This window comes from Sinohyriopsis cumingii, chromosome 13 (genome assembly GCF_028554795.1).
Source record: "Sinohyriopsis cumingii isolate HCF-2022 chromosome 13, ASM2855479v2, whole genome shotgun sequence".
In the NCBI taxonomy this organism is placed as follows: domain Eukaryota; kingdom Metazoa; phylum Mollusca; class Bivalvia; order Unionida; family Unionidae; genus Sinohyriopsis; species Sinohyriopsis cumingii.
This window is the reverse complement of record NC_142973.1, coordinates 68,422,138-68,441,467: the sequence shown is the minus strand read 5'-3', so window position 1 is coordinate 68,441,467 and position 19,330 is coordinate 68,422,138. Positions and strand designations below refer to the sequence as shown.

The 19,330-nt window shown below is 34.3% G+C and overlaps 1 protein-coding gene across 1 annotated transcript in view; it reads left to right on the top strand.

Annotated features, from left to right (window-relative positions):
* Positions 1–19,330, top strand: part of LOC149785784 (MAP kinase-activating death domain protein-like) — a 274,806-nt gene that overhangs the window by 131,857 nt on the left and 123,619 nt on the right. Inside the window, exon 20 of the mRNA XM_089979703.1 lies at positions 7,483–7,591. Within this exon, the coding sequence (XP_089835829.1) occupies positions 7,483–7,591 (109 nt within the window). The remainder of the gene's footprint in view (positions 1–7,482; positions 7,592–19,330) is intronic.

Below are 19,330 nucleotides of genomic sequence, written 5' to 3'. Positions count from 1 at the left end.
ACCCCCTCCCATCAGCAACAACTTACGCTACATAACGATGGCCACTACAACTCCCCCTTCCACATGAACTTACACTACGTAACAATGGCCACTGCAACTCCCCCCTTCCACATGAACTTACACTACGTAACAATGGCCACTGCAACTCCACATTCTACAACAACTTAAGCTACCTAACTACGACCACCGCAAATCCCCTTTTCCACAACAACTTACACTGCATAACGATGGCCACTGCACATCCCCACTTCACAACAACTTAAGGTACATAACGATGGCCACTGCAACTCCCCCTTCCACAACATATTACACTTTATAACGATGACCACTGCAAACCCCCTCCCATCAGCAACAACTTACGCTACATAACGATGGCCACTACAACTCCCCCTTCCACATGAACTTACACTACGTAACAATGGCCACTGCAACTCCACATTCTACAACAACTTAAGCTACCTAACTACGACCACTGCAACTCCCCCTTCCACAACAACTTACACTGCATAACGATGGCCACTGCACATCCCCACTCCAAAACAGCTTATGCTACATAACAATGGCATTTGCAACTCCTCTCATCCACAACAACTTACGCTGCGTAAGGATGGCTACTGCAACTCTCCACTCAACAACAATTTACACTACATAACTATGGTCACTGCAACTCCCCTCTTCCACAACAGCTTACACTACATAACGATGGCCACTGCAACTCTCCACTCCACAACAGTGTATGCTACATAACGATGGCCTCTGCAACTCCCCACTCCACAACAACTGACACTACATAAAATGGCCACCGCAAATCCCCTTTTCCACAACAACTTCTGCTACATAAAGATAGCCACTGCAACTACCCCCTTCCACAATAAATGACACTAAATACAAACTTTTTTGGTTGGTGGTTGAGATATTGGTATGAGAAATTAGAAGGAATTACAATAATGGCTTAATAGATGAATACTTATGCTCGACTGCCATTAAACAGTTTTATATAAGTTTTTTAATTTAATAAAAATTTCAGATTATAAAGATTTCTTTTTTAAAACATTATTTTGAAATGGGTTTCCATGGTGATATCTGGGTTGGCATTATATTTGAGGGCACTATAATGGAAAAGATGTAATATGTGTAGTATTAGAAATAGGTCGGTATGTTCTGTACATGCTGTACAATCTTTTCGTGTGATACAAATTGATATATTGACCTTCTATTATTTATCTTAAATATTTGATAGCTGTTTGTTATTATTTGATGTAGAAGGAAAGTGCATTATTTCTGTAAATTCATAAAGTTTTGCAGCATAAATATAACCATATGAATATTATATGAAAGCAAAGTATCCCACAGTAGCAACTCTTTTTCCATGTTACTTAAATTTCATGATGTGGAGTGGTGTTTCCTTCCGGTACTATACCACTATGGTGTCTTCAGATGTTCTGCTTAAATGGGTTCATTTTTATGCCTAGCAATACTTCAAATAGGATTTTTTTCTAAAACTTCCAGGCACATGATTGGGTCCTTCTCTCTGATTCTCATTAGATGAAAATATCCTTAATTAGAAATTTGGGTTTGTTACTTTGAAGTGGGCAGTTTACTCCATTTAAAATCCAAGGACAAGATTAGAGATTTTGCAAATGATCTGCATAGTGATCAGCACGGTACATTCATATAGGGAATAAGATGAAGCAGGTATGACTAGTATTTGAATAGGTATAGGAATTGAAATTTACATAATTGAGTACCTGTTAGAGTTCCATGGTTGTACTTACCTAATCATAATGTGATAGCGTGAACCCTTAGGCTTAAATCCATGGATTAATGCTGATTTCTGCAGGACAAATGATTTTTAGTTCTACTGGTTGTAAGGGGAAGTTGGCTTATGGTATGATGCTATACTTGATTTACATCGGTCCATCAACAATTGCTTATTTGGACTTTATTAAAATAAAAATCACGACCAGTATCAGATAGAATATGGCTGAGAGTATCCTACTATGAAGGTCTTTTCTATTTATGAAAATGATTCTGATTAGTTAAAAAAATGTGGACACCATTCCTAGCAATAGAAAAACCTTCAGAAGAACTTCACAATAACTGCATGACACAATTTTAATACAATCAACAGAAAGCATCATAGAATCAAAGCCTTTTAAATATGTACAATTGATTCTGATCTGCCATTAAATATGTCCACTGTTACTAAAAATATAAAAATCTTAACATGGATTCTCCAGACTCCGAATGGAGTTTGACCAAATTTAATGGCAAACATTTTGTGTGAAAGAAGACCTTCTGATTTTATACAAATGATAATGATTTACCATGAAATGCAGCCCACGATAGTTAAATCATAAAAAAAACTTTAAAATGCTTGTTAAAATAAAAAAAGAAACAACCAATAACAGATTTTTACCAACTTTTATTGATGCAGTCTTAAAAAGAAGTCATTTTAATTGTGTAACAGTTCATGCCAGTTCACTATCAGCTATGGCTGCCATTGCTAAAAATAGTGAAAACTTAAATGAAGAAAAACTCAGAACAGAATTAACCAAATTTAATAGTATCATACCATAAAAGACCTATTATATGTTGCTGTTAATCAATATGATTGCTATTACTAAAAATAGACAATACTCTTTATGAGTTCTAAATAAAAAGTAAACAATATTTTGCCCCAAATTTGACATAAAAGTATTTTACTATAAAGGCCATTTTAAGTTTGTAGAAATGGTATTGATCTGTTTTCAAATATGGCTACCATTACTTAAAATAACTGTAAACCTTGAAAGAGATTTTCAAAATGCACTGAGCAGAATTTGATCAACTTTGTCAGAAAAAGAAGATTGGTCAGGAGGCCTTTAAATTTTAAACAAATAATGTCACTCTGTTCTTCAGTTAGGGCCAATGTTACTACAAGTAGAAAAACATTAGACAACTTTTTCTCAGAAATCACTGAGCAAAAATGAACTGGATTTGACAGAGAACATTGTTTCATGAAGGCCTTTAAGGTGCCAATATTGCCATCTAATAGAGCCGTCATTATGGAAAATAGGATAATTTTATTAATGACTATTTGACAGAAAGTTTTATTGTATGAAATCCTTCCATATTTGTACATCAGTGCAATTTGCTATACATGCCTTTGCTAAAAACAGGATAAAATATTTATATTATTTCTATTTAAAACGACTAAACACATTTTTGACCAGATATTACGAAAAGCATCCTCACATGTTGATTGCAGTATCTGCCATCAAATATGGTCACAGTTTTAGAAAATTAAATTTTTTGGTATGACATGTTCCATAAACCACTGAACAGAATTTGAATAAATTTCACATCAAAGGTGGCGTAAGTGGGGGCAATTGCCAAATGAGCCATGGAACTAGCCATGTTTATTCTTTCTTTTCATTTCTAATTGTTGGTGGATTGTATCAATGCCTTTAACATGACATTTGAATGAAAGTTTTGACATTTATTACAGCTTCATGTTATACTCAACATATTCACTTAAAATATTGTTTTATCAATTTTGTGAGTCTAAATCTCATGAGAAAACATACACTAACAACAGACCTATAAACCTTTTTCATTTTGCATGTGATTCTTAAAATATCATTTTGGATATGTATGTGCCAGATACCAGCCAGAACCAGACTTGTGGGACTGAAATGGTTCCAGCAATTGTTACAGTGATGTGTGGCTGCATAATGTCATTAAAGCTAGCATTTATACATGACAAGTTGTTAACTGATTGCTTTATTATTGTATTCAGGAGAGTTTACGTCAAATATAGGATCTTATTTCAGCTGTTGTAACCAATAAAGGGAAAAAATATGATGGTGTTGGCTTTTAGATTGAGATAAAAAAGAAAAGACTGACTAAAAATGATTTCAGCAAAACGAATTGGGTAATTATTCTGATTTTTTTCATGGTCTTTTTTAATTGCTATTGTGTTCAAGATTTTTCAAGTTAAAGATAAATGAATGCTAATTAAGCTTTCCCTTGTTCATGCGTACACTAATGTAATGAAATACTTGTTAAAAAGTGTAAACAGAAACTGTATATAAATCAAGTCTTGCTTCCTAACATGAACACTGTTGATCCACAGAGTAAGAAGGACATTGCCTGAGCAATTAGACAATGGCTGACCTGGAGAAAAACAGCTGTGTGTGAAATTTTTGGAGATTCAAATAAACACACATCAATTTTTTATAATTTTGTTTTTATCAAGTCAATTTATTATAATTTTGTTTTTATTTTTTTCATATTTGAAGTGAAGCAATTGCAACAATGTGTGAAAAACAATATTGAAAAAGGGGAAATTTTGGGCACATGGAAATCTGATTCTGGGCTTGTGGAGTTTGAGTCAGGGATTTACATTTTTTTTAAAGTTGCCAGCCCTGGGCATGTGTGTACAAAAAAAATTATTTGAGCACTGTTGCTAGATAACTTAGAGTTTTTCAGTTACCAAGTGGATGAATTGAATCCTGAGATCTTAAACTCTGAAAGAGTTTTCAAGCCATGGAATCTCATCAGTAAACTCAAGGGTGAAAATGGCCAATTGAAATACAAATTGTTGTGCAGCATCATGAATGTAGTGCTTGTTGTTCCACATTCAAAAAATGGCTGTTCTTGGGTGTTCTCATATGCTTCAGAAAAAACACTTGCAATCTAGATCATCTATGTAAGCTGATAATTGGAAGAATACTAGTGATGAAAGTGAAAGGAGAGTGCATCAGAATGGAGTTTTGACCAGTAGTTTATAAGCAAGTGCAATAGTGCCATGTACCAGCCACAACAACAATTAAATGATGTGCTGAGAAAAAAAAATTAACTGTTACATTTGTTAAAACTTCTGTTCTTGTTAGTACTTGATATTTTTTTATATGTTCACATTACTGAAAATTGGTCCAACCTGATGAAAACTATTGACTGCCTTATTGAGAATTTCAGTAATCATTGGAATTCCATTTATTTCTATGGAGACACTGACCAGAGTTGATCTGACTGGCTGAATTAGGTTTGTCTTCACAGACACATACGTAGTTTGTTACTGTTAACAGCATACAGGCAGTGTCAGCTCCCATACTAAGTAGCAGTTGTGAAGGTTATTTACAAGCAAGGCATTCTTCATTTGGCTCGTAACCTTTTACTTATGTGACTTCACTTTACTTAATGGCAGCATTTATCCTAGAAGGCAAATCAAATTGGAATTGCTCATTTACAAAAGTGCTGTGTTATACTCAAAGGCAAGATCAATTACTGCATGCTCAAAAATACTAATTGATAGACTTGGTACTGATAAATAGCTCAGGTACCAGTCCTTGCCCCACTGTAAACATTGATAGCATTAACTAACTGGTTTGGGGTCAGATGCAGTGGTGGTCACCTAGTGTTCATTAGGAAAGGGAACGAGATCTGTTTGCATTTGCACACATCTGCAGCTGTAACAAAAGAACTGTATAATGTGGAAAAAATCCATAGTCTTTATAATGTGGACATTCTGTTAGCTTGAAATGAGGCTCTTGTACATCTGACAAATGGACAGCTCTACATAATGCCCTGTTCATTACTGAAGTGTGCAGTAAACCTGAGTTACAGATGACCTAAGTGTGGTTTTCATTAGCTGTGATATGACTTAATTTGGAAGCGTGTGAGCTGGATTTGCTTCAAAACAAAGTTTGTTTTCTTAGATTTGTTCCACATTTCTTGTGTTAAACTTTTATGTAGCAATTAGAATTTTCTCAAGCCTGATCTCCAACCTAAGTTAAACATTCCCTCTTCCAATTAGTACTGGATGGCCAGAATTGAAAAGAATGTGATCACAGTCTGACTTTCCAATCATAGCCAACATGCAGAATGCCTCCTCCTTTTATTCCTGGACTACATGCATAGTACACGTGCCAGATGTACTGGCTGTTGTTGTCATCTTCAAAGCATTGTGTACAAAAAAAAAATAAATGTTGCCATTGATATATTACTGATGTTATCACAGTGCATTTTCATATTCAGCGTTTATTATCTCGTCAAAAATGATAGGTCACAAAAATTGTTCAGACTTCAGATACCCCCTCACCACATGCAAATTTGTTTCCAGTTTAATATAGTACAAAATACCAATACATTGTAGCATGTTTACTTTGATCAAGCATGCTCTCAGCATTAGTATATTTCACTTGTTAAATATTTCTTATAGATATAAATAACAGTAGTCAACATGCAGTGATCAGGGTTGGGGGGCTCAAATTTTCCGTGATCTTTAGCCTTGACCTTTATGTTAGTACTTGGCCGTTCATGTATTTTCTGTACATGTTGTATAAAATTACACACTGATCTTAAGTAATATAATAAACCTGTGATATTGCAGTAATGAAACTGTAAAAATATGGAGATATACAACAGTACAATGTGATGATTATGATAACATGTAAAAATGCATGGTTGATCTCTTCATCTACTGATACATTTAAATTTCTCCATCCCACTCTACTTTTAGTACTTTCATTAAACTGCAGAATAGTGTAGAGAAATGACTGAAATATATTCTGTGATTGGTGCCATGAGATGTTTTTATATACAGTACATATAGAAGAATTACGATACGGGTAAACAGCTGACATTAGATGAATACTTTTCACTTGTCAGAACAGGAAAGCATGTCAAGGACAATGGATGTTGAAAGTCGGGGCTTTGCTGTTGAGCTATTTACATCCCATAATGATCCATTGGAATCATATACAAGCATGTGAAGCAAAAGAAAAATATCTTCATGTAATTAGACAGTTGTTTATATGAATTAATGCATGTAAGGGATAAAATTGCAGTGTTGTTCTTTTTGATTGTGAAATGTGTCTTTGAGACCTTGTAGAATCGACATTAATTTGTTTCAGAAGCTTTTCTCTTGTTGCCATAGCAACATATACCTTATTTTGTAGAGGGCTGATTTTCTTGTTTACTATACTTTATTTTTTACCAGGCTAGGGCACTTGTGTCATTGTCAGGAGTATATCATGTTTTTGTCCTCAGTTTATCTGGTCAAAAAACAGTTGCACTGGCTGTTAGAATGAGTTGCTTCCCCATACCCTTACATCAGTCATTAATGGAATAGTCAAACAGACTAAATATTCTTGCCATAACAGCTATGTGTGACTTATGATTATTAGTGATATGTGCAGTATTTATTTCTGTAAATGTATGAAGACATATGAGTGAGATGTGATGTATTAACTTACTATGCTGTGCATGACGGGTGGATTGCAGTCACCTGATCCCCATTTTGACAATCCATAGATATCCGGAAATTTAGGAGATTACAGTATGTTGCATTAGCCGGTATTTTACAGATTAATTTTAAGCATCTATATCAGTTAATGTTAAAAACCTCCTTCAAAATTTAAAAAATGGGGACCTGGATACTGCAGTTGCCCAGCGTGATAGTGAAACTAACTCTTCTAATACACCCCGTTTTTTTAGCTTAACTCACCATGTGGAAGCATGGAAAGCCTATCCAATAAAGGTGAAGACTCCCCACAGAAAGCTGAGGCCAGAAGTTTGCATGAAGAAACATTGGTAGCTGCCCTTGGTAGGTTTTTCACATGCATATATGATACTAAATAGTTAGCAATTCTAGTTGATGGCCAGAACAGTCATTAATCTAAAAATGCAATTAATGCTTATACTTGCTTTTAAGTTGAGTCAAACTGTAAATTGCACAGATCCAGATCTGCTGTCTCATAATGGGGCAGCAGATCTGGGTCTGTGCAGTTTGTTAGGAGTGATCAATTGAACAAATAACATAGACCCTGATCTGCATGGATATTATGCTACAGCAGATCAGGATCTTTGTTGCTAGAGGTTTGCCTTGACTTATTTGTATGGTAATCAGATTTATTTTTTTATTTTTTATTATGGGATGGTAGATCTGGGTCTGTCCAGTTTGCAGTTGAACTTGACTTGTGAGAGAATACATATAGTAACTGGACATTTTAATCTCAGGTTTTGAACTGTGGTAATTTCATATTTAAAAATGTGATGGGGTAATTAGTGAACATGCAAAACTGGCAATACCAGTTTTTAAATTGTTTCTAATGGCTTGGTGACCAGGTTCCCTAATCTACCTGTGTACACTATTTCCCTAGTCTCTCAGTATTTACTATTTCCATTTGAGATCGTTGCCCAATCTGCTGGTCTTTTATAGCAGTAGTTTTGTTAAAAGTATTTGATCTTAACTAATAACAAAATCTATTGACAAAAATATTGTCATTTCTGGAAATTAACAATAATGTATCAGATAGAAAATTTCACAGTATCTGCTTTCCTTTTATGAACAATCCAAATATTAGGCTAAATGAAGTTGTCTCGATGATGATATTTTCAAGTGATGCAGCTCTAGTCATGTTATTTTCATTGTTTGGATACTGCTCGTTGCCCAAAACATGGTTGACCATAAGGGTCATGGACATGAAACCTTGATGTTGTCGCAAAACATTGCCATCATTTGACGCTTTCAGTTGACATAATTAATGTTATGCCAGAATATATCATCGGAATTGTATACCTGCAATCCACTAAAAACGAAAGCAACAATTAATACATAATATTAGGTAGTTAAATGTAATACATAACCAATGGTGAAAATAGGAGTCAAAGAAAATAGAAGAGTAAATGTGTCCAGAAAACTTCAAAGTATGGAATCTATCGCTTTAGTAGAATGTCCATGAAAGATATGCAGGTAGCACCATGAACAGTATGTGGAAATGAAGAGAACGAAATCCTGTAAAGAAATATCTTTCTGTAAATGAAAAGAAATAAAAAGAAATCTTGTCTGTGAAAGAAATGGATCCTGTTGACAGCTTATCAGCAGTATAAATGAGAACAAAAGTCTGGCCTAATGGAAGGGCATCATCCTGAGGAGCTTGTTAATTGCCAGAATTTGACACAATGGAGCAAAAACTACTTGAGGTAGACAAATTAAATTTAGTAGGCATATTCACATATAGATGACATTATTAGATTTTCAGGTTGTTACAGCATTTTTCAATTATTACACACCTACCCTAATGCAAAGTATATCATGTTACAATGTAAGGTGTCCATAACATTGTCTGTTCCCTATATTGTTTCTGTGCAACAACTGGAGTTCTCCACAATCTGTCATAACAAAACTTTGTAAGTATCATGCATTTGGGTCAGGGGAGAAACTTCCACTTTGGACTCAACCATCAAGATCAGTGGAACTGAAGAAGGAAAATTGTTTCCACACAATATCTTGACTTGTGTGCCAGATACTTTGACCAAACCTTGTAAATGGCTTGCATTTGACATAGGAAAAAAAAATGTTTACTTTGGATAGAGGGTTATGGTCACATTGACTCTGAGAATAAGAAGGAGAAAAAAATCGCTTCTCGCTTCTGGCTTTCTTTCTTAAAATCTTGTGACTCTAGGAAGAACCGTTCCTGCATTATATTTTCAGTTCATGCTACTTACTTGGATCAGACTTTATGGATTGCTTCATTTTGGGATTTAAAAAGTTCACATGAACTGAAAGAAGAAAAAAGGGTTTCCACAAAACTATTCAAGTTCTGTACCACATGCCTTGATAAAACATTCTAGATGGCTTGCATTTCAAGAAAGGAAAATGCATATTCATTTGAAGGTTTAAAGGTCAAAGGTCAGGATTAGAATGGCTGCAAGTAGGAAAATGCTTTCATCTGAATAACTGTAAGTGAAAGATCAAGGTCACAGAGATGGAAAGAAGACAAACGGATTTTGCAAAATAACTTTCTGTCTCATTTTGTGGATGATCATTGTCGAATCCAAAGGAAAAAAATCAGCTATACATTTCTTGTCATGGCTGCATCTGATGTTTTTTTTTTTGTTTCTAAAGAATAAACATAAACCTGCATAACCAGTTGTTACAAGCCCAAATTAAAATTTTGTGGAAAGTTGACCCAACATGACCTTTGATGCTTCTTGAATGAACCTATCAAAGTTTCCCTCCAAACACAGTTACTTATTATTTGATTGATAAAGATCACTTTTACTGTATTGTTGATGATATATTTTTAATTATCCTAACTCTTGAAATTTTGTCACAGGCAGCAAGGAGTAAAATTGGCTTTTTGCGAGTGGCTTGCAACAGTGGCAGATGGCATGAATTTGAGACAAGGAAGACACCTCTTTATTTCTGATTCAGATTCAGAAGGTCAAAGGTTAAGATTGTGGCTTCAAGGGGTGAAAGGAGCTGGTCACTCTGAAAGCAACATTCTAAATACATACAGTAAAACCAGTTTTGAAAGACCACTGCTGTGTGAGACCACCTGTCTTGAAAGACCATATTCTTAATGCGTAGATTTATTGATTATATAGTGATATGACCTGGTATGAGACAATCTGTCTTGAGAGAACATAATTTTTAGCAGAAGGGTGGTCTTTCAGGAATGGTTCTACTGTACCAAGTCTTTTAGTACCAGAGTACCTGACCAATGAAAGAGGTTTTTACAAAAGAAAAGTAGATCAATACTATTTACATCATGCAGGGTTCCCACGCTGCTGGGAAATCGAAAAAAAGTCAGGAGAAATGATAATTTTTTCCCGACTGTGAAAAGTTTTTGAATTTTGCAAATATTGATGAAAGTCAGGAAAAACCCAGGAATTTCCCACCAGCACTTGACACCCAAAACAATCATGTAATTGAGTCGTAACTAAACTGATCGTGAGTTAAATTTATCAAGTGCTAACCAGAATATTCGGAGGGTGCAGTATGGATCATTTGGGTGCTTGCAGTAAACATATATGCTGAGTCAGTCCAAATGCTCATTGGATTAGATTCATCTAGTAGACTTTTATTTTAAAAGTCAGCGCGATATCTGCTGCATCTTTCATGGAAGGTATGAAAACCAGTCTATCATCACAAGAGGCAAATATTGTGGTGGCAAAGCGTAACTGCTTACCGGATGGCCTAGCAAACTTTAATTGTTGTTAGATTGAGTGATACATGCATGAAATCGATATGAAAATTACTTATTTTCTCAGAAATTGTGAGTATTAAAATTGTTATTTCTTTAATCGGCTGAAAGACGAGATAACACTACGGCATTGATGAAATGTGACCTGGTACTTGCGATTTGCTTTGCTAGTTGCATGAGTACACAAATCTAACAACCCACATTTTCAAATGTTTTGTAGAGAAAAAAATATAAAAAAATTAAATGAAAGTCGTATACTGGTTGTAATAAAAATACAAAAACGAAAGAACACACATTTTCCATATTTATGTATTCCGAGAACAGTTTCTGGAGTTTTGTTTTATCACGTGACTACCACATTGACATGTCCTCTCTGCTTGACAAATCAGACTGGCACAATTGCTGGTTTTTACAAAAAGTATCTGACTTTAATTTAATATAATTGAATTTCTGTACAATAACATTAAAAAGGAGTTTTTGTTGATATCATGTGACTATTGGACTTCTGATGTCGTTGTTTGAGATTTGTGAAGTTATGTGACTAGTAATGCAAATGGCAAGTACTGGGTCAGGTTTCATCTATGCCATAGTTTTGTCTAGTCTGTCGGAGGATTAAAGACATAATGATTATAATACTTGCCATTTCTGAGAAAATAATTAATTTTCCCATCGACTTCATACAGGTACAAGTCAATATAAACTGGTTTAATGAATGACAAGAAGACAAGTTGATTTTACAGATAATTCAGTCCTTGTTTATACAACAGTGTATAATTTTGAAGATCTTTTGTCAAAATTTAAATCAACTTTTTTTGAAAATGTTTTTTAAATGATGGATTTTTAACCAGATTGTCTTAAGGAGATTAGGTTGTTTGAAAAATCTTGTTTGGGATTTTATTGACACAGATAAATTCAGGGTTTAACTCTTTTCATTGCAAGACAAGATTCTAATTATTTGCATTTTTTCATTTTATATATTGAAATGGGAATCGTTTGCTTACATATATATATATATATATATATATATTGTTATAGAATTCTTTAGAATTAAAAGTTTGAAAGGAAACAAAACAAATTGATGTTCATTATGTTGTTCCCACTTAGCAACATAATGCAGGCAGGTCAGCAAAATAGAGTTAGAATTTTTATTCTATATGTTGAAATGACTTTACATGCCAATTTATAGGAATATAATCAAACTTTTTTCGTGGGATACATTTTGTGGTTTTGTACATGATGATCTTTTTGGACTTAGATGTTTTGGGGAGTCTTGAAAGAGAACCATCTTTAGATTTAGAAAATGCATGTATTATAATCTAAAATGTTCTTTAATTCCATTCAGTAATTGTCATATGTGAATCTTGAAAATTAATTTCATTCTGGAAAGACCCTGGAAATGACATGGAAATTTATCTTTAGAAAAGCGGTGGAACCACAAACTTGCAATTTATTCCACCAAAGGTTATTCATTCCTATTCTTATTTTAACTTTAATTGGAATTTTTTTTTAATTTGAGAGAAAATAGGTTACTTAACTTAATTAAAAAAGCAAAGATTCTTACCTGAATTGAGGTTGTCATTGAAGAAAATTGTCTTCATGATCATACAGTATTTGTGTAGATAAAAGTATTATCTGTTTGCTCTGCCTTGTCAAGCCATACAATTGAAATAACATGAAATATACAAGGCAAATAAAATAGTTGTCAAACCTGTTTCAGTTGAATCGGTTTTACTGACTCTGGCATGTGTATTATTTTTAAATATTTAAAGTTTTAGAATTTGTTGTTCTTTATCTTTTTATATATGCATCTCTCACACTTGGTTGTCCATTCAGAAACATCAGAAAATAAAGGATATTGCTAAGTCTAATGATAACAACCATGTTCTTGTTGTGGATGAATTAATTCAATGGCCTAACCAGCTCAACATTTGATGCATCTTGTTAGTTAAATAGTAACCATGTGCTCATGGTGGTAAAATCAGGGCTTATCATACAGTTGCAAAGTGGTTTATCTGTCTACTTTTGCTTTACACCCAGCTACTTTAAAAAATATATAAAAAAAACTATCCCCTTTAGGGGAGGTCCCCCAAACCCCCTGCTTTCCTTGGCAACTCACCATCCAACTTTAAATGTGATGAAAGGCCCTGTAAATGACAATCCATTTGATAGTAACCATGTCCTTATTGTTGTTGAATTGATGAAGTTGTTATGAAAACACTGCAGTTGATGTGTATCACTAATTTAATGGCAACCATGCGCTTATTGTGTATGAATTGATGAAGTTGTTATGACAACACTGCAGTTGATGTGTATCACTAATTTAATGGCAACCATGTGCTCATTGTGTATGAATTGATGAAGTTGTTATGACAACACTGCAGTTGATGTGTATCACTAATTTAATGGCAACCATGTGCTCATTGTGTATGAATTGATGAATTTGTTATGACAACACTGCAGTTGATGTGTATCACTAATTTAATGGCAACCATGTGCTCATTGTTGTTGAATTGATGTAGTTGTTATGCCAACACTGCAGTTGATGTGTATCACTAATTTAATGGCAACCATGTGCTTATTGTGTATGAATTGATGAAGTTGTTATGCCAACACTGCAGTTGATGTGTATCACTAATTTAATGGCAACCATGTGCACATTGTGTATGAACTGATGAATTTGTTATGCCAACACTGCAGTTGATGTGTATCACTAATTTAATGGCAACCATGTACACATTGTGTATGAATTGATGAAGTTGTTATGAAAACACTGCAGTTGATGTGTACACTGATTTAATGGCAACCATGTGTTCATTGTGTATGAATTGATGAAGTTGTTAAGACAACACTGCAGTTGATGTGTATCACTAATTTAATGGCAACCATGTACACATTGTGTATGAATTGATGAAGTTGTTATGAAAACACTGCAGTTGATGTGTATCACTGATTTAATGGCAACCATGTGCTCATTGTGTATGAATTGATGAAATTGTTATGACAACACTGCAGTTGATGTGTATCACTAATTTAATGGCAACCATGTGCTTATTGTGTATGAATTGATGAAGTTGTTATGAAAACACTGCAGTTGATGTGTATCACTGATTTAATGGCAACCATGTGTTCATTGTGTATGAATTGATGAAGTTGTTAAGACAACACTGCAGTTGATGTGTATCACTAATTTAATGGCAACCATGTACACATTGTGTATGAATTGATGAAGTTGTTATGAAAACACTGCAGTTGATGTGTATCACTGATTTAATGGCAACCATGTGCTCATTGTGTATGAATTGATGAAATTGTTATGACAACACTGCAGTTGATGTCTATCACTAATTTAATGGCAACCATGTGCTTATTGTGTATGAATTGATGAAGTTGTTATGACAACACTGCAGTTGATGTGTATCACTAATTTAATGGCAACCATGTGCACATTGTGTATGAATTGATGAATTTGTTATGCCAACACTGCAGTTGATGTGTATCACTAATTTAATGGCAACCATGTGCTCATTGTGTATGAATTGATGAATTTGTTATGCCAACACTGCAGTTGATGTGTATCACTAATTTAATGGCAACCATGAACACATTGTGTATGAATTGATGAAGTTGTTATGAAAACACTGCAGTTGATGTGTATCACTAATTTAATGGCAACCATGTGCTCATTGTGTATGAATTGATGAAATTGTTATGACAACACTGCAGTTGATGTCTATCACTAATTTAATGGCAACCATGTGCTTATTGTGTATGAATTGATGAATTTGTTATGCCAACACTGCAGTTGATGTGTATCACTAATTTAATGGCAACCATGTGCTCATTGTGTATGAATTGATGAATTTGTTATGCCAACACTGCAGTTGATGTGTATCACTAATTTAATGGCAACCATGTGCTCATTGTTTATGAATTGATGAATTTGTTATGCCAACACTGCAGTTGATGTGTATCACTAATTTAATGGCAACCATGAACACATTGTGTATGAATTGATGAAGTTGTTATGAAAACACTGCAGTTGATGTGTATCACTAATTTAATGGTAACCATGTGCGCATTGTGTATGAATTGATGAAATTGTTATGACAACACTGCAGTTGATGTATATCACTAATTTAATGGCAACCATGTGCACATTGTGTATGAATTGATGAATTTGTTATGACAACACTGCAGTTGATGTGTATCACTAATTTAATGGCAACCATGTGTTCATTGTGTATGAATTGATGAATTTGTTATGACAACACTGCAGTTGATGTGTATCACTAATTTAATGGTAACCATGTGCTCATTGTTGTTGAATTGATGAAGTTGTTATGACAACACTGCAGTGGACGTGTATCACTAATTTATTGGCAACCATGTGCTCATTGTTGTTGAATTGATGAATTTATGCCAACACTGCAGTTGATGTGTATAACTAATTTAATGGCAACCATGTGCTCATTGTGTTTGAATTGATGAATTTGTTATGACAACACTGCAGTTGATGTGTATCACTAATTTAATGGTAACCATGTGCTCATTGTTGTTGAATTGATGAATTTGTTATGCCAACACTGCAGTTGATGTGTATCACTAATTTAATGGCAACCATGTGGATGAATTTTAACCTTGGGTAGCAGCCAATTGCATCTTGAGCTTCTGCTGCTGAGGCAAGTGTGACACCTATGTAGTACCTGACAAATCCCAAAGCTACAGAAAATTTTCTCCAATAACAATTAGCAACGTGACTATACAGGTAAAGCATTATAAACTCCATATCAGTTGTAATTTATGGACAAAATACATTCATTACTGAACTTATCCCGTGCTAAAAATTGGAAAATTATATGTAAGCATTAATTAGAAGTACAGTGGTCGGCCTTTTATATGATTACCCTCTTCTGCACTGAGAAAGTTGCCTTATAAGACGGGTGGCCTTTCCAGAGGGGGACTGTATCTGTGAGATGTGTATGTATATGTGTATAAAGTAGGAAAGCTACATATAACTTAAGGCAGTTAATATCTTCATTTAAAAGTAGCATTAATTATTAAAAAGTTCTTGTCTTAAAAACAGTTATTTCAAGGTAACATAAATTAATAATTCTTATTCTTAGGCATGAAATGTGAGTGAGTAGGCAAGCACATTACAAAACCATTCAAAAATGTTATTTAAATCTTTGTATATATGTTTTCTTTCCATTTGCTCTATTTTCTCACTGCTGCAGAATATTCTTGTTATCTTTTGCAATCTTTTTTGATTCTCTCAGCAAAATTTTTCAGCAAGTAAACTATACCCATTATTGTCAAGTCTAATATTACTTTTACTTTTAAAGTATTATTTCTTCATTTATGCAATGCCAAATTAAAGTTTTGCAATGATTTATTCCTCTGTTGTTAATTGTACAGTACTGCTATTTAATTTTGTGGACGAAAATTTTGTAAACAAAATGCCTGGTTCTAAAGGATGTGATACATGTATGTACTGTCACATGATTTTTTGGTCTTTGCCTAGTACCCTGTTTTGTTCATGGTTAATTTCTCTGTATTAATCCACAAAATATAGCCTATCTGACCATGTTATGATCTTGACAATTACATCCAATAATAATTGTAAATTACAAAAAAAAGGGAAAAATAACCCCCAAAATACAAAAAAAAAACCTGCTATGTGAAGCCTAAAGCTCTTTCATAATATTGTTGACCCCATTTCTATCTGACCATGTTATGATTTTGACAAATACTTCTTGTCATAATCATCAGTAAAAAAACCCACTGTGTGAAGCCCAAAATTCTATATCAAAACATTGCTGACTCAGTGTCCTGTAAATGTTAGTGTCAATGACATAATAATAACCTTAGTCGTACAAGTACTTTAGCCAACACTTCTTTCAGTAATGTAAACCAGGTTTTGAGTTCTTTAACAGGTTTAGCTCTTCTGACTGTGAGGCCAAGTGAGCTAATTGTATGTTCTTTCATCTATTTATTGTGCTGTGTACTGTATCCATCCAACATCAGTCAGCAGTTGCTATTTTAAACTTCTCAAATGTTTCCGGACCAGTTCAAACAAACTTGTCTTAGGGCATCCTGGCATACAGACCTTTTTACCTTTATCTACCATCAAATTTGGCCATCATTACTAAAAATAGAAAAATCAGTAGATGCTTTCTTAAAAGAACAAACACTAAAAAGAGTTTGATCAAATTTGACATGAGGCATCCAGTAATAAAGACTTTTAAAGTCTACAAATATTGCTGATCAAACGTCAAATATGGCTCTGTTACCAAAAATAGAAAAACCTGTCCATCGCCAGTTGCTGATTGCAATTTTTGAAAAAATCTTCCTGACTGATTTCAGCCAAACCTGGCATAGAGTTTTCCGACATAAAGTCCTTTCAAGTTTGCACCAGTATGGCATCATATTAATAAAGTACAAGAAGAAAAACCCCCACTACTAAACAAAATGTGATCAGATTTGTCATGAAGAATCATGGAGTAAAGATCCATAAAATTTGTGCAAAACGTTGGTCAGCCATCTGATAATGGCCAAAATGACTTCAGATAGATAAACCTTTAAACAGCTTCTTCCCTAAAATTGAAGAATAAAATTTGACCAAACATCCTGGTATGCAGACAGTTCAGATTTGTACACATGATGCTGAAAAAAAAACATAGAACCACCATTACGAAAAATAGAAAAAGCTTTTAAAAAACATCTTCAAAAGCTCTGAATAGAATTTCACCAAACTTGCCAGAAGCATTTTGGCATGAAGACTTTTCAAGTTTTTACAAAAGATTCTGATTTATTATTGCATACGACTACTGTTAATAAAAATAGAAAAAAGAAAGATTTGAAACAACCTCTTCTCCAAAATGACTGATTTGAATTGGACAAAACTTGATATGTAGCATTCTGGCATGAAGACTTTTCATGCGCATTCAAACATGATGCCACTCTTTCATCAGATATGACTGTTGGTTTAAAACAGGTGAGTGACCCATCTTACATCCATTTGTGCCTCGTGTTTTTCTTTCACCATCTTTGTAATAATGCAAGCATGAAAGTAAAGATTGAAGATGAAAAATGTCAGAAATGCTCCCCAAAACATAGATTTTGCTTTGTTTTGCCTATAAAATTTTTGGCTGCACTTGACAGAGACCAAAAGGTTTATAATTGTCTGTCATTCGCCATCCTTCTATTATTACACATTTGTTGTATACTTGGTGGATTTCCACGAAATTTTACACAAATATTCATTCCAAGGCCTACTACCCTGGTGGCCTAAGTGGTTAGAGCATCCTCCTCAGATGCAGGAGATCACAGGTTTGAACCCCAGCCAAGTCATACCAAAGACTTCTAAAACTGGTACAAGGAGCTACCTTGCTTGGCACTCAGCGTTAAGAGATTAGTGTTAGGACTGGTCGGCCAGGTGTCAGGATAATGTGACTGTGGGGGACATTATGCTTCATGTTTGTGGCATGATTCCCCAATGCTAAACATTCATAATTAATTTAAGTATTGCAACCTCATCAGTCCTCAAAATATGGAAAACTGCAAAAGTAACTCCTATTCACAAATCTGGTTCTAAGGATGATGCTGATAACTACCGACCAATCTCAATACTACCAAACTTGTCAAAATTGATTGAAAAACATGTCCATGACTCATTCATGTCATATTTAACCAAACACTTGCTGTTACACCCTAATCAATCAGGCTTTAGAACCATTCCTGTGAGACTGCCTTGATCTCCCTAACTGATAAATGGCTTCAAGCACTTGACCAAGGTAGAATAATAGGAACTGTATTTGTAGATTTCAGGAAAGCTTTTGACATGGTGGATCATGAAATCCTTTTGAAGAAACTGAAAATCTACCAGTGTGATGAAAGAACAATTAGATGGTTTACTTCGTACTTAAATGAGAGAACACAACATGTTTACATAAATAATGTTCTGTCTGAACCTGAAACAATTAGATATGGAGTACCACAGGGCTCAATTCTAGGTCCATTACTATTTTTTTTTTATTAATGACCTACCACTTTTACTAAGAGACTCAATATCATCTACAGATCTCTATGCAGATGACACAACATTGTCAGACATCCAAAACACAAAGCATGAGCTCGAAATTTCTTTACAGAATGCACTAAACAAACTGGAAAACTGGTGTACATGTAATGGCTTGGTGGTAAATACTGGTAAAACTAAATTATTACTTATCCCAACATGGCAGAGAAGGACAAATCTTGATAGTGATGATCTATGTCTGACATGGAAGGATACAAATCTGCAAATGGTCTGTCATGATAGACTACTTGGTGTTCTGGTAGATAATAACCTATCC